Source organism: Lutra lutra, chromosome 6 (genome assembly GCF_902655055.1).
Source record: "Lutra lutra chromosome 6, mLutLut1.2, whole genome shotgun sequence".
Lineage (NCBI taxonomy): Eukaryota > Metazoa > Chordata > Mammalia > Carnivora > Mustelidae > Lutra > Lutra lutra.
In genome coordinates this window covers 69,543,236-69,560,235 of record NC_062283.1, presented here as the reverse complement: position 1 = coordinate 69,560,235, position 17,000 = coordinate 69,543,236, and the positions used below count along the sequence as shown (strand labels likewise).

At 38.6% G+C, this 17,000-nt stretch overlaps 1 protein-coding gene across 2 annotated transcripts; it reads right to left on the bottom strand.

The window, feature by feature from the left end:
* Positions 1-1,123: 1,123 nt before the first annotated feature.
* On the bottom strand, positions 1,124-13,133 carry RSPH4A (radial spoke head component 4A). Of its 2 annotated transcripts, XM_047733993.1 has the most exons (6): positions 12,074-13,130; positions 10,130-10,364; positions 6,647-7,387; positions 5,384-5,534; positions 4,164-4,281; positions 1,124-2,130 (listed from the first exon to the last, which is right to left on the bottom strand). In XM_047733993.1, exons 1-6 carry the CDS (start codon positions 12,925-12,927, stop codon positions 1,887-1,889), a joined length of 2,343 nt encoding a protein of 780 aa, XP_047589949.1. In that variant the 5' UTR covers positions 12,928-13,130; the 3' UTR covers positions 1,124-1,886. The 2 variants fall into 2 exon arrangements, with proteins under 2 accessions (XP_047589949.1, XP_047589950.1); XM_047733994.1 differs by lacking the exon at positions 5,384-5,534 and having other exon boundaries at positions 1,977-2,130; positions 12,074-13,133.
* Between the last annotated feature and the right edge of the window lie 3,867 nt (positions 13,134-17,000).

Genomic DNA, 17,000 nt, shown 5'->3' with positions numbered 1-17,000 from the left:
ATTGGAAAATTCTGGAAATCATCTTTCCTAATACTCTATCTCTCAGACAGGTAACCTATGTTATCTTGTTTCTACTTTAGATCTACTTTACAGATTGCTACTTTATCTTGTTTTGTGCCATCGTTACCTTTTATCTAGATAATATAATAATCTCCTAACTGGTCTCCCTGTCTTGATCCTGTGTCAGTCAGTCTTCCACAAATAGGCCAAATGTTTTGAAATACAGGTGTGATTTTGTGACTTCCTAGTTGAGCCTTCATTGTTTCATTACTGGATAAAGTCCAGACATTCCACACAACCTGGGCCCTGCTTACCTCTTCAGGCTCATCTCTCACCACCCTCAAAGTTCTACTCCTTCCAGCCTACAGTCCTTTGCCAAAAAACAGTTGATGCTGCCTCTGACCCATCTTCCCATAGTTCTCTACCTCTTGGAAATGCTTTCTGCAAAGCTCATGTCTGGATTAAATGCACCTTTTAAGTATTTGATAGCAGTCTTTTTCAAAGTATAGATAGATCAGTGATCTGAGAACTGCCAGTCCGTGACAAGATAATTACAGAAATCAGAATTGTTGTGATAACTTTATTTCACAAAATAGTGGCATTGGATGAGAATTTTTATTTTTAAATTGGTATGCCACTGTGGGAAACCCTGTTCTATGGTACCCTGTGACATTTATATCACAATACCTGCTAAGTTGCAAACTGTTCTGATTTTCTGTTTCCCTTTTCATATTTCCCTCCTTGAATGGATTCAGGAGCAATGCCTACTTTTTAATAGTAGTTTCAGAGTGCCTGACACATAGAGGCCTTAAAAAAAAACCTTTTTTAATGAATGGAAATAATAACTAGTTTTAGAGAAACAGTAGTAGAAAAATAGTGGTCTGAAGTCTTTGGATATCCCAGCTAGCCATCTCTGTGCAGATCATTTTTCCCTAATCAGATCAAACCAATTTCTGTAGGATAAAGGAGTCAGACTGAGTACTTTTTTTTTTTTTTTTTCAGTTTTATTTATTTATTTGTCAGAGAGAACACAAGCAGGGGGAGCTGCAGGCAGAGGGAGAAAGAGGCTTCTGCAGAGCAAAGAGCCAGATGGAGGATTTGATTCCAGGATTGAGAACATTTTTTAAGAAGTAACAAGGAGGAACACCTGGGTGGCTCAGTTGTTAAGCATCTGCCTTCGGCTCAGGTCATGATCCCAGGGTCCTGGGATCCAGGCCTGCATCCAGTGTCCGGCTCCCCACTTGGCGGTGAGCCTGCTTCTCTCCCTCTGCCTTCTCCCCCTAGTTGTGCTCATTCTCTCTGTCAAATAAATAAAATCTTAAAAAAAAAAAAAAAGTGACTAAAGTGTCAAAATTTTGAGTGCTCACAGTCTCTGAGCAGGTGATAGAATTATAAATCCTCTCCCCAGCAAAACAAAAAACAAGCCCTCCCACACACATACATACACAGTATTTGTGTACAGCTTCACAGACTGGTTAAAAATACATGCTCTGATTGAGGGACTATCAATAATTTTGGTCCCAGTACCTGCTGACAAATATTCAAGTCCCTAAGAAGATTTTGTGGATTACATCTTTCCATGTTTGCCATATTAGAAATTAAACCTAAGACTTTTTTTTTTTTAAGAATGCACATTATTCTATTAGCTGTAGCCAACAGAACAGGAACGTGTTATTTAGCCTCTGAAAATTCCATTGAATGTCTTTCTAGAGGTACATATTAGTAGTTGAACATATGAAATTCCAAACTGGACATTTTCAAGGAATAACATTTTGTACATGAATAGTTGCCAATTTTATGTAATTCTGTACTATATACTATATATGTAAAACCAAGAGTCCACACACAGTATATGTGTACCAGTCTCACACAAGGCTGGGCTGATACTATTCTTGGTCAGAATCATCGTCCTCATCTTCATCTTCCTCAGTTTCTCCCATTTCTTCAACAGGAAGAACTGCTGCTTCCCTCGCAGCTCGGAAAGCCTGCTCTTCTTCCACGCTAGGATCATCCATTTCTGTAATTTCGGCCCCGCTGGGGTATTCTTGGCAAGCTGGTGGTGGAGGTGGGGGTGTGTAGTTGTCCGGACTATATTTATGACCCCAGCCTATGTAGAAATTTTCAAACTTTCTATAAAATTTGAAAAGAAAGTTGATGATCATTATATCATTTTTCAGTAAGAAAAATTGATCCTTCTCTCCTGTAAAAGCTGATCACTCTCAGTGTTATGGTCCCATAATTTCAAAACATTACATTTTAAGTGCTAGGGATGAAAGAGCCCTCGATGATTCTTTTACTACAGGACACACTACTGTGATCCAAACCGTTTAAGCTGGCTAAGAGGTGGGCCAAACTGTCAACATGTACGCTACACCTAGACCACCATCTTTAATCATTTAATTGCTATTTTCAGAAAAAAACAAAACAACTAATTTAAACAGTTACTCTTCAGCATTAAGAAGAAATAAAATGTTGCCAATTTAGCAAATTATTGGTATGGCAGACGGTGCTTGTGATTGGTTACAAACCTCTGTGTGGTTTTTCGGGCCCACATATACACAGTTGTCAGGCTTTACCTAGAAGGCGTCACAGGAAAACTGCTGTCACTGTGCCATACTTGATGCTCAGCTAGTGCATTGCAGTCTCTAAGGAAGGTTCTAGTCAAGGACTCTGACCCATCCAGCCTGCCATGCTCTTCACATAGCTGAGTTCCTGGCACAGCTGCCTTCATTCTAGGTCTTATCGGAGGCCTTCAGCAGAGGTCTTCAGGTGCCTCTGCCAAGGCCTCCTTATGGAGTTTCAGAAGGGGGATACCTTAAAGACACTTCTCCCTACTCACAGTGCTCAGTGCTTTTTCACTTATAGCCCTTCCCCCTACCCTCTGCCAGCTTCCCGGACGCTCCAGGCCATAAAACTACAGAAGCCTGATATTTGGGGACTCCTCAGTGAGATGACCTTCCATCAGTGTGCCATTCCAGGAAGGAAAATGGGACAGGAGCAGTCAGAGTTTTCTCCTCCTTATATTCTCATAGTAAATGATCAAAAGCTCAACTCACTTTTGGCTTGTGGCTATAATGGCAACTCTCACATTTGGCAGCTCAGCTCTCTCCCCAGCTTAGCTGAGCTTCTGACACTGGGTTCTTAGATGAGAAATGGAAGCATAAGACAAATGGAAGTGTATGTTCTGGGTGAAGGATAAAAGGACTCGAGTATCCTCTTGATCCTAATTCTCTTGAAAGTGATAGCTTAAATAATACATACTTTAAATTACTTTTTATCAAGATAGCCAAGAAAAATTATGTGAGATTCAAACTAAACACTGCATAAGAACTACCTCCATTAATCCTAGAAAATAAGTAAGTCTATTGCTCAAATAATCAGAATAAAAACCATATTAGGACAGAAGTCTGAATTACTCTAGTGTTCTAAATTTGATGCTTCACTATGTAATATAAATGTTGTTTGACTGAACCTTACAGCACACACACCTGACATGCCAAGATGAGTTACCCGCCTTCCTCCTTCCTTAGCATTCCTGGCACCAGACTTGGCTCCAAAAACACATCACTGGAAAACTGGTCCAGTGAGAAAACAGCTTATCTGATTGTGGTGACATAGGTTCCCTGGGAGTGGTCAACTTGGCAACAGGAAGAAGCTCGTCCTAGGCAGTGACATTTTACCCACTGTGGAATCTGGGGACTTTATCATCTGCCTCCAGCCTCTTGCTCTCTCTTTATCTCAGCCCCATTTTAAGCTGTGAAATGGGGGACAGCTCTCCCCAGAGTAGTGATAAGAACTCATGGAGAAGATGTAAGTACAAGTGCTGAACATGACTTCTGGCTCATGGGCTGGTCCTTCCTAGGTATCTCTCCCCCAACCCCTTAATCTGGGTAGACTGCCCATACTCTTTTTTCCCCTCCCATCCTGGTCTGGGACCTCACTCCAGGTTATTGTGAGTGGCTCCCCTGAACAACCACCCAGGGCAGCCTTGTCTCTTACTCTGGGATTACTCTAACTGCCTCACCCAGGCTTGTGCTTCACCTGGGGAAGCAGGTGAGGGAGGGAAAAAAGAAAAAATAAAACCAAAACCAGAACAGAACATTCCAGTGATAATTATAATTTCCAGCACTTAAATAATCCTGATAATGGCTTTGTATACTTACTTGCCATTGGAAAAGGCATATGCTCCAGGCCAAAGGTTGGATCTAAGGACGGCAATAGCATATTGAGGAATGAGAGTTGAGGACAGCCGTGTTGTCCAAGGTGGTATATTCTGGATTTCTGCAAACCAAAGAGAAATTCAAAAGTTTAACTCCTGTATAGACAAGGATATACTATGTATCAGACTTCTTTTTACAAATCTTAAAACACACAAATTTGACATATAAAGAAAAATCAAGCATCAGCAGCTTAACATAAAGTCAGAAGGATAATTTATGAACCCTGTGGAACAACAAAATTTGATTATTTATATGCATGTATGTGTGCATGGGTGTATCCATCTGTGCAACAGAAAAGTTTTATTAAGGGAGAGGAGAACTATGTGGTAGAGAGGATATTATTTAATGACCAAATAAAAGATCAAATTATTATTATGAAAGAGAACAAAGACTACAAGCAAAACTGCTCCAAAACTGAATAGGAAGAAACAAGTCTAGGAGGACAAGAGAGGACTTAAAAAACCCACAATACCTATGTGGTTAAAAAACCACATAACTAGGGGCGCCTGGGTGGCGCAGTGGGTTAAAGCCTCTGCCTTCAGCTCAGGTCATGATCCCAGAATCCTGGGATCAAACCCCACATGGGCTCTCTGCTCAGCAGGGAGCCTGCTTCTCTTCCTCTCTCTCTGCCTGCCTCTCTGTCAACTTGTGATCTGTCAAATAAATAAATAAATAAATAAATAAATCTTTAAAAAAAACCCACATAACTATTTTACGTGTTTATGGCTTTAGATTATGGTCTGCAGAATGCAAGACAAGAATGAAACACAAGACAGCTGTCAGCATTTCCAATAAGAGCTGCAGCCAATTTACTTTTCTTCCCAGCATCACTCCTTCACCCTCTGTCTGAGAAAGTTGCTGATGAGGCCAGCCATATTCTCATTTCCCACTCTCCCAAAACACATGAAAGGGAAAGGGGATGAAATTTTGGCTCCCATTCACTTTTAATAGGTTTCCGACTCCCACTTATTAACCATATAATATATACGGTATATTATACATACAAGCATAAAAACTATAGTATATATGTATACTATGTATAGTATAGCATATGTACATGAAAAATACACTACAGTATATATACTATATATATTATATACACATAATATCTATATATGTATATAATATACATGGCATATATTATGTAGTTTGTGTAAAACTACCTATATCTTCAGAGATTGGTGTCAAAAGAGGAGGCCCCACTTCCTGTTCCATATACTCAGGCTCTTCTCCTTTTTCTTCTTCTTTTTCTTCATCTTCCTCTTCCTCCTCCTCCTCACTTTTTTGTATGGGATTGAACCAATTACAGCGACCCTGGAAATGAATATTGCAAGATTTAATAATCTAATGAGGACCTTAAAATATTGGACTATTTGTTTGGATTAAAGTGATTATTTGCAGGAAGTCCTACTGTATGGGAATTTCATCAATCACTTATGCATTCAACATCCCAAGTACAAGGTTTTTGATCTAGCTTATTTTGAGCAAAAAATGGTATAATTTATTTCATAAATTTGCCAACTTCCTAAAGTTACAGAACAGTTATATTTTGAAATCAGCAAAACCTTAGTAGAAAAAAATAATGCACTTTATTAATTTGTAACAAATAATTTATGGGAAAGTGGTAAGGTACTATTATTAGTAGCAAAAACAAATTTTTAAATGTGATAATAAAGTTAGGTTTGGAGTTATTTCTCATTTGAGTAACCCTCATCCAGAGACATAGAAGAGTCCCTCTTCCGTAGATCAAAGTGTAATGATTTTCTACCTGCAGATGTGGCAGAATAGCGGGTGATTAAGAGGATCCATTCTGCCCATTCACATGTGACTCTGTTTCCTATTAGCTATATTCCCTTTTTCACGTTTTCTAAGCTTTCTGCCTTGATTTCCCCATCTGTAAAATCAAGATAATATTAGTCTTCCATGCAGTTGTGAGGATTACATGAGATAATACCGATTCGATTAAGTGCTATTAAGAGTACCTGGCAGAAGGGGTGCAAAATAATTGCTATACAGCACTACCTGTTTTCGTTTTTGTTATAATAGTTTATTTTTCCTGTTATAAAAGCTCCATGTATTATAGAAATAGAATAAAAGAACTGCTCCCAAAATAGGAATGCACCTATCTATAGTTAACATATAAAATGCAATTTCACAACACACATTAATCTAAATCCTCACATAACTTGTCAAATTCTCCATAGAAATACTGATTTTATTTCTTTTTGGAAATAAACATTTGTTCAAAGATCCCAGATCTCCATGACTTGGCAATTTCATAGTCCTCTGCACTTTTATTTGATTTTTCAATGGTTTCTTTGTCTAGGATCTGAAGAACTTTGTTTTGTATATATCTGTGCATTGTAGAGAGAATTTAATAAAAATTTGCTGATTGGCTGATAGATTGAGAACTGAAAAACCCCTACCTGAGAGAGAATGTGTTGCACATGATGAACCCAATTGGAAAGGGATTCCACGAGATCGATCACTTGGATGCCTTCAAAATCTGGGTTTTCTTCAAAGCTATCTCGCCGGCCTTCTACCTCTTCCTCCTCCTCTCCTTCCTCTTCACCAAATTGATAGAATCCCAGAGGGCTGACGTGGGTCCCTGCTGAAATTCTGGCAATTTGTGCTCGTAAGTAATTGCTCTCATTTCCTGGGAAAGGTGGGTAGCTTACAATGGGAGTCTCTAAACGCCCAGTGAAAAATTTCTTGATCTTTCTTGCAGTAACAATTTGTGCAGGTGTAACTGATGGTAACTTCACCCATGGTCCTCCTGGTTCATTGCACACAAAATACACATATTTGTTGGCCCCCGTTCTATTTTCCTCTTTTGGTATAACCTGTGGGGTCTTGTAAAACGTCCTTGGTAATTCATCTTCGTCATTTTCCTCAGCGTCGCTGTCTCCATCATCCCTCTCTTCAGTTACATCTTCGTCTTCTACGTCTTCTTCATCTTCTCCCTCACGGAATTCTACTTCAGCTACAATATAATTCATTTCCAGACCCAAGATCTTGCCCCAGAAGCGGCATCTTTGGATTGGATGGGTGTCAGTAAGCTGCTTGAGGGCAAGAAATATGCGATAAGTCTCATCTGTACCCAAACCAACTCCAGCTTGTTCGAAATAAAAAGCTGACTCCATTACATTTGGGAGAGAGTTTTCTGCCTAGGGATAGAAACACTGTGGTTAATGTTAGAAACTGCTTGCTTCCTTTTTCCTTTGTCAACATCTTGGTATTAGCTCTATGTCTCTCCATGATGTCTTTGACATTTCTTGAAAGGTTTAGATCTAATAATTCCTGTATTCCAATTTTTCTCTCATTACCCAAAAATGTAACTTCTACTATTGTGTCTTATACTTACCAATATAATAGTTGCCTTGTTGTATGTGTGTATCTTAAGGATAATTTACTAGCTATTATGAATAATAAAAATTGAACATCTTTTTATAAAAAATATTTAAGTGGTCATAATAAAATATAATCTAACTCCCTATACATATTTAAAGAAAGTATATATATATATATATGTTTGTACATATTACCATAGTTTTCTTAGTAATAAATATTATGTACATATGATAAAATACAGGATGAATAAAAATCAATATGGCCCTCTATATAGGGTAATTTATAGGATAAAAGGAAGATATAATAAAATAAGTGCTCATACATGACTTCTCTTGAAAACATAATTTAGTCAGGTGTTTGCCCCTACTTATAATAAATGCTTTTGGATTTACCATAAGGAAGAAAATAAAAAAATGTTCCTATAAGGGAAATAGAAGTGAAAAAGCAAAGTCTCAAGTGAACGCTAAGAAAACATCTGTGAGGAAGTAGAGATTAACCTTAAGTAGGATAGGGATCACTTACAATTTTAGATAAATTTAGACAAATTTTAGACCTTGAAGATAGAGAAACTGAGAGCACTTTTCTGTTGTTAAAAGTGATATGCTCTTGTTTATATTATAATGTTGGTGTCAAAATAAGCACAATGACTGTTTACAATCCTCATCTGTTTCGTGTTTGGCATTTGTTGCACCCCTCAGTATATTTTTTCCTTTCTCTTTTTCTTTCTTTCTTTCTTTTTTTTTTTTTTACTTGACTGTAGTGGACACACAATGTTATATTTGTTTCAGGTGTACCCATAGTGATTGGACAAGTTTATGCATGTGCTGTGCTCACCACAGGTGTAGCTACCATCTGTCACCATATGACAGCATTACAATATCATTGACTGTATTCCCTATGCTGTGTCTTTCATTTCTGTGGCATTCATTTCAAAACTGGAAGCCTGTATCTCCCACTCCCCTTCACCATTTTGCCCTTTCCCCCTTTCTAGAAGCATTTTGGTGCTTCTAGACTTTGCAGGGAAGGGAGATGTCTAATTCTAACTGGGAGTCCATGATCAGGTTTCCCAGCCAGTTTTGTATCCAGTCCCAAGACGGGAAGCAGCAGCCTGCCAGACCCAGAGAGCCTCTACCCTCAAAGAGGAAGATGATCTTGGAAATAAGACTGCTCCACGTCTGAGGTGTTACTAAATTGAAAAAAAGAACAGATTGAAAAAAAACAAAAACTCAACAGGTTTTAAAGTGTCTTCCATTTCATTATATATATTTTTTAACTTGCCACAATGGTAGAAAAATCTTTTTTGCTGAAATGATTCTGATGATTTTTTTTGTTCTATCTTGTTTATAAAAGGAAAAGAAATATACACACTTCTAATTATGTGACTTTGTGAAGGTTTCTTCAAGATATCACCTGCTCCTTCTGAGTACTCTGTATCCCACTGTGTCAGGTTGGTCTCCCCACAAAGGTTGTGGAGCCCTAGAGATTAATCTGCTGTCTAGATCCTTACCCTCTTTTGTTTTTCTTGACTGAACTTTCCGCTGGTTTCTGAAAATATCTTACGCCAAACATCAAATTTGCAAGTATACAGACAGATTTTAAGTGGTCTTAGTGGTAACACAACATGGAAGCTCAGTAGATGTATAGTATAAATCACTCGGTAGTATAAATTACAAGCATGCGGGCATTCAGGAAACAATACTTGATGCTATTTTTAAAATATTTGGAGCAAAAATTCCTGTGGTACAACTAATTTTATTCTTTCATGATAGCTTTCTATCTCTGACACCAACTTTCTCTGTAAATATTTTCAACACTTTGTCTATAGTGATTAAAAGAAATATTTTATCCCTCTCCTCTTGTATGATACCCCATTGATGTAATATGCACAATATCAAGACGTAATATGAGGAAGTCACCTTGCAAAAGAATCCAAATAACATTAGAGATACTTCCAGTTGCTCTAGTTAATTAAAGGGGCAGATAGGCAACTTGTTTTAAAGCCCAGCTTTTAACTATCTGATGTTAATTCATTCATTCAATAAATATTTAACAAGAAACAGCTTTAGACCCACATCTATACCAGGTACTTTGGAGAGTATAAAAGATAAAGGAGGGGCGCCTGGGTGGATCAGTTGGTTGAGCCTTTGCCTCAGGTCATGATCCCGGAGTCCTGGGATCGAGTCCCACATCAGGCTCCCAGCTCCATAGGGAGTCTGCTTCTCCCTCTGACCTCCACCCTCATGCTCTCTCACTATGTCTCTCTCTCTCTGTCTCTCAAATAAATAAATAAAATCTTAAAAAAAAAGATAAAGGAATCATTTCCTCTGATATCAAGGAGCTCAACCCCACATACATATAACAAACAACCAAGCCTATGAAATACTAAATGCAATGTGAAAAATAAGAAACTCTAAACAAGGAAATGAATGGTGCAAAATAAGGTTGCAAACACTATTTAGGAAACTATGTAAGATAGTCCATAAGAATTTCAAGCCACGCCCACTCATCTCAAATAAAACCCTAGAATCAAACTATTCAAATTGATAGCCATGACTTACTATTTCATCTTCCAGTTCTTGGTCGACTCCTTCCAAATTTCCCTGGAGAAAAAGAGCCTTTTGCTTCTCTGCTGTTTCATATATTGGAAGCATCTCATTCTCATTTTGGAGTGTATCTAATTTTTTCCTAAAATGTGCCATCTTCACATCTTGGCTGATACTTTCAATGATGTCCACAGCATTTTCAGGACGCTCATCTAAGACCTTAGTTAGCATCTCAGAAAGATGATCATATCTACCAGAAAAGAGAAAATTCCAGATAATGTGCATGTCAAACAGCTTTTGAAGAAGCATTACATGCAGACTCAATTAGTTGGTTTCTAGGAAACTTCAACAACTCAAAGCCTTCAGAAATTTTAAGTGGAGAAATACAGTAACTGCATCACTGCCACAAAGAAGCTACCCTAGAAATTCCCTTAGGAAATGCCTCCAATGTGATATGAATATTTAACTTACTAAAAGAAAAAATACTACAGCAACTAGATTTCTTGATTTGCTCCAATAGAGGCCATACATGCCATTAAATGGAGGGCTCCAAGTCCAAGTTTTCATTTTATTTTTCAGATTTTAATATAATGTCTGCATTTGCTTTATTTATAGTTCTTCCAGCAAGATATTGTCAGTATTTTTTAAGAATTCCAAACCTGAAAATGCCTCTGTATCAAAATATAAAATATAATTATTAGATTTTAATGCATAGTTATAGCTTTTAATTTGGAAGTTTTAATAATTTGTTTTAATAGAATGGCAGAAAATGAGGAAGTAATTCTTTCTGTAGACTTTTTATTCAACAGAGTAAAACCAATATCAGATCTTGTATTTTAATAAAAGACTTTTAACTACAACAAAAAAATATTTTTCATGGCTGTCAAATAAGATATGCATATAAGAGTGTTAAAGTCATCTGTTACTGAGCAGTTTTTTTTGTTGTTTTTGTTTTTGTTTTTACTGAGCAGTTTTTAAAGGCAGGGTGTAAAGTACTTAGAAGATAATAGTGAATATTCTAGAATATATTAATTTTTGACCTCAGAGACTTAGCATTTGGAAAAAAAATAAAATTTAGATATTTAAGTAATATCAGTTACAAAATAATTCAGTGAAGAAAATTCTTCTGATTTCATATTTTGTGTTCAGTTTTAAATTGTTAGTGAACTCTCAAGTATTTATAATGAGCTTCTCTGGGATTGTAGCACAATTTATAAATTCATGCTTATTATCTAACACAGAGAATTATGACAATAAGTTTATACGACAAATTCAAGTAGAATCCACTACTGAGCATAAATCACATCATTGAAGCTTAGTAAACTGTAGTTTAAAACAGGACTTTAGAAATAATCTTTTGAATTGTCAATCTCAGGTTTTGTGGAAGATTTCTAACATTAAATACTAGTTTTAAAATTAAAACTAATTACTGTATGAAAATTATTGTGACCAATTCTAGTTTGCCCCAGACTGAGGGTTTTTTTAGAATGCAGAACACCCAGTGCTCAAATCAGGACAGTTCTGGGTGCCTGAGATAGTGGGTCACCCCCACACTGGCCTCGGGCGGTGACAGGGGATAGCTCAAAATCAAGCCAGACAAGCACCAGGATGCCCAGATGAGACGCCATGAACTCCCTATCACTAGCAGACAATTGCTTTTTATAAGCACCTTGGAGAGATGCTCGGACTTCACTATCTTCATGATCTCTTTTAAACCCAAGATTCCGTAATTCCTAGGTTTTATTTCTGTGTGCCAAGGGTCTTTAAAGAAGTTAAAAGAATCCCCACCAAAGACCTATTTTGAGTTCTGTGTTGCAAAGAGTTATTAAGCCACTAACTCTCCTACTCATGCAGACTTTTCAAATATGTTTCCATTCACCCACAGAAACACACTCTCACACAAAGATACACACCCTTTTCCTTGCCAACTGCCCCCTCCTTTTTCCCTTTAAGACTTACAGATTTAAGCCAGATTTGCTGCTGGTCTTCAGCAGGTAAGCCTTAGCACTCTGAACAGCAATCTCAAGCAGGCTGGGGGCCCCTTCAGAGATCCCAGACTCAGTGTGATCCAGTCCATAGTTACTGTTTGAGTCCTCCTCCTGAAAGATGTTAAATCTCAGCTCTTTTTGTTTAGAGTTGTTATCGCTCACATCTTCTGGTCCATACAGGTGACGTTCGGTTTGCTGAGACTGTTGAAAAGTGTCTCCCTCTGATTGGCATGTTTGAGGAGCAGTCGATTCTCCTTGATCAGATTGTTCCAAATGGTGGGAGCGAGGTGTCTCAGCTTTGGGATTCACATCAGTGGTTCTGTCTGACTGCCACGGAATCGCAAGTTGCTGTCCGGCCAGAGCCAGCGTGGAAGGAATGAAAGAAGCCTCCGGAGCAGGGGAAGGTGGAGATGGTGCACCTGGTCCCCTGACGTCATTCAGAGGAGGGCTGGCTCTAGACTGCGGGCTCTGCGGAGGGCTGCTTCTCGGTTGGGGTCCAGTTTCCAGCCACTGCTCCGATTCCAGGGGCTCAGATAACCCAGACTCGGGATCTTGGGAAGAAGCTGCTATTTCTTCCCATGGCCACCTTGCTTCCCCCAGTTCCTGGTTTTCTTTGTCTTGCTTCGGGGATGTCAAATCTTCCATGGAAGGAGTCAAGAAAAACGAAGTTCTGGATGAAGGGGGAATGCAGATATAGAAAGGCAGGGTAGCCGCTTTGCTGAGGTCGGCTAAGCGATTTCTGGGCACTAGCGGCTCCGCAAGTTGCAGCGTCCTATCTCCATAGCAACCCCAGGCAAGGTTTCCTCGAAGAGAAACTACGCACATCTGTTGCCAGGATTCTAGGGAGGAGACCAAGTGAAATGAAAACCCTAGGTTTGTGATTTGGTGAAGCCTCTTGCTCCTTTTCCTGCCACAGCCAATCGGACCTGCAGTTGACCAGTCTTGGTTGGAAACCTGAGAACTGGTCTGGCGCCGCGGATACAAAATAACAAAGGAGGAGGAGCGGCGGGAACTGCAATCCAGCGCGGAAGAACATTTGGGGTCTGATAGTTTGATTCACGCGGAAAGGGGTGAGTCAGGCATTAATAGAGAAACAATGCATTTACAGAGTGAGCGAGTGAGTGAGTGACTGAATGTGGTGTGTGTGTGTGTGTGTGTGTGTGTGTGTGTGTGTGTGTGGTGCTACAGAAAGAGACACAGACACCGACAGACCTTGGAAATCCCGAGATGCAGGTGCGAATGAGAAGCCAGTGTGCAGACCAGGAATGTCCAAGACTCACACTTTGAAGGCAAAGATGTCTCATCTGCGCCATCCAAACTCGAGAGGCTTTTGGAGGATAAACAAGGAAGTCCTGATTTTTATTCTTCCCCCTCTATGGAATATGCCAGATGAGTAAGCAACATTATTAGCTTGAAAGTGAAGGCAATGTAGAAGGTTATATTACATAAATAATACAGCTCATGGGTTACCTGCTTTCTAATGATTGAAATTCAAATGAACTCTAAAACTATTTTGGCATGATATAATCCCTCTTTGATAATATAAGTGTGAATTCATAATTCTGCAATATTTTAAGGTCATGACTATGACAATGACTTAATGCAGATTTTTCAGTCTCCAACTTGAAGAAGGTATAAAGGATGGGACATAAATGGTCTGGACTATAAACTGAATATTCGTTAGTCTTTAATGTTCATTTGTTCTGTATCTCTCTTTTTAAATAAATGATTACTTGGTTTTTTGTATTATACATTGATGTAACCTCCAATTAGTAAGATGTTGGTCATTACTTCTAACTTCATGGAAGAACATAATCCTTAGCTCTTGCCCACTCCCAATTTGGTGGGAGAATTTCAGAGCTCTTCCATAAATCTGTGCACCCTTACCCTTCACAAAATATATGTGTCTGTGCACACAAAATGTTTCATATAATTTCCGCTGGTTCAGGAACTCCTTGAAGTCAGACTCCTCAGATTAGAATCGTTGGAATAGACTCAAAAATGAAAGAAAAACTAGAGTGATATATTAGGGGAGAAGGGCAACTGAAAAGAATGACCTAAGAAAATGTCCATTAGTTTTCCTGCTTTATTTCCAGCCCAAACAGCTATCTAGACTCTGACTCTAGTAATCCTAAAGTTTCTTCTCGTTCTTAGAATAACTATCAAAGCTCCTGGCCTACTTACCTCTCCATTTTCATCTGGAGCTGCTCTCCCTTCTGGTCAGCAACCTAGTAACCCTGATTTTTCTCTCATTCACTGAAATGTTCCATACTCCTTCTTACCTCAGCGCAATTGCACATCCTATTTCTTTTGCCTGAAAAGTTTCCCCCTGTTCCACATCAGTGCGAGAGCAGAGAAAGGCTTTACTGTCAAAGCTAAATATCTTCTGAAGTTTCTGGAGCTTCCTCATGGAATGTATCAGACCCTTTAGAAATCATTGCAAAATGCTGAGTGACCATTACCTGGGTGGTATCCTTATAACATTAAGCTATAGAGAGGACACAAAGTTTTACAATGATAAAAATTCCAACAATAATGATCAAAATGCTGATTCCAAATTGGAGGATTGACCTAAACCAGGAAGCAATTCCTGAGGGCAGCCAGCTAAAAAGAATCAGTGGACACTGCATTTAGCCACTTGGATTGCACCTGGATTTTATCTAGCTCTATTTCTACTTGGTCAGAGCTGTTTGCCCAAGTACAACCAGAGGTGTTTTCCTCAGAGCAAACCCCACATTGTTTAGCTCAGAGTGAAACAAGAACAATTCCATTAACGAATACAACTCATACAAGGGAGTCCAAAGATTTTTCTTGTATGCCTATTGCTATAGCAACAGATTTAGTGATATCCCTCAGGATTTCAGAGAGATTTCTGACAGGGCTTCTCTCCAGTTTGGTTGGAAGGTCTAAAGGTCTGCTTGTATATTCATTTATGGCAGAATCTACCCAAGGAAAAGTAATCTATCAAACCTGGTAGCTTTGCTGGGGTTGACACCAGCAGTCACTTATCACCCTTGACTCTGTGCAGCCAGTGTACACTGGAGTCTCTGAAGTAAATTTAAAGGTGATGCCCAATGCTACGTTTCTGATTGATTATACAAATGAAATGGGTGTGACCAATAATCCAGTTGTACAACCTTTACTTTGACGGGGACTTAAACAGCATGTTCCCCGTACGTCCTTTTGCCAAACACTAATAAAATTATACCCTGAGGAAGCACACATTATTGAGTCATTATACCTTGTAGTTCAGTCAATAGGTGGACATGTTTTAATAGGGAAATTAACTAAAGAAAGGAAATAAGGTGTAACAGTACTGAAAAATACCAATAATCTGAGCATGTCAGACATGTTGAGTAATCAAAAGCTAAGGAGTTCACTGGCATTGTAAAGCAGGTCTAATGTGAAATGGATTAAGAACAGAGTCAAAGTAATGTCCATGAGCATACAAGCCTGGTCCAGAGTCTTGAATTAGCTGCCCACATTAGATGCCATCTTCATTTTCCTAGTCAATTTGGGTCAGAGATCTCCAGCATCTGTACAGTGTCAGATGTCAGGTGGAGCTGTGAGCCCTGTACCCAAGGCCCAAGTCCCTGCCATTTGCCTGCCATTTGGGCAGTGAGTGAGGAGGATCTGACACAGTCCCTCCCAAGAAGATTCTAAGGCAGTTATTGTTCTTACTGATTTCATATCACAAGGGTGGGAGAAAATTAGTAATGTTAGCTTGGAGAGTCAAAGCCAGATATTTGAAGAAACTAAAATAATTCAGGATCTAGTCCAGCTTACAGATATATAACAAAACCTCAAAGACAATTAATAGGACTAGAATCTAATATAGACAAAGGTACAAACATAACTTCTCTTTCAACAATTACCCCAATTTTAAAAAATCAAAGTTCATGAAAAAACTAATCTGTTTAAGCTTGGCTTGATTATTTATGTAAAAGCAGCAAAAATAGTGATGGGCTATATAAACTTTTTTAAAGATTGCTTTGTTGGAAGTTTGCTAGCACAGTACTAGGCCAATTTTTGCAAGCAGTTCTTTAAAGATGTGCGGTCATACCGGAGTCTATGCACCTATCTCGCAAACACTAATGTTTTAGTCAAAGCCTTGGCAAGGTGGCCAATATTTTAAAAATTGTGTCCTGTGACAAGGGGAACAACTTCTCACTGAATTTATGTGAACAGTAACACTATTGTTTGAATTCTAAAGGGATCAGGTACAGAGGAAAGATAAATGTTTCATCTTTGCTTACAAAGGTTTATCTTACCAAATTGTTAAAAGCTTAAGCGAGAAGGTTTCCCTAAATCTGGAAAAACAAAAGATTAAAAATAAGTAACACTTTAGACAAAAAGTTGTGAAAATTATAATCCACATTCATCAGCTTGTTAATTACAACAGTCTTACATAATTCACACTTGTTCTGTTTGAGTACAATTTTTTTTCATTTGTTTTGTTGACCTTGCCTGACTATCAACAGTGATAATTTTAAGCTATTTGTAAGGTTTTCATTAAGTCTTATGTAATTTGCCCAATGAAGTGGGCACCTGGATATTGTGGAAGGTATGCCCTAAATGGGAAGCACATCAACATTTTGATAATCCACTGTAAGTGGCAGCTGAATGAAGTCCAGTTATAGATGTTCCAAAAGTCCAGAGTAAGGAGGTCTAAGGCCTCTGAAGACCAAGTTAGTCTTTCTTAAATGCACTAAGGTGAGTCAAAGAATACAAAAACCAAAAATGGTTTTGCCAGGGAGCTAGGAAGGACCAAGTGGCCATCCTGGGTTTCCCATAGCCCTCATTATTGATTTCTGTGATTCAGGAACAGACTGTTGTCACGTTACAAGGACATTGGGATGGCAAGAACGTGGTAATGAGGGACCATTTTTTGTAGAAGC

Bases quoted from the DNA above. Each gene is read 5' to 3' on its own strand.
- RSPH4A (XM_047733993.1), bottom strand. From the start codon at position 12,927: ATGTGCGTAGTTTCTCTTCGAGGAAACCTTGCCTGGGGTTGCTATGGA. The intron at 5,535-6,646 runs GTAGGGGTTTTT...ATTCATTTCCAG, and splicing joins TGCAACACATTCTCTCTCAG to GGTCGCTGTAATTGGTTCAA. The intron at 2,131-4,163 runs GTAAGTATACAA...CAAATTTTATAG, and splicing joins TATGCCTTTTCCAATGGCAA to AAAGTTTGAAAATTTCTACA.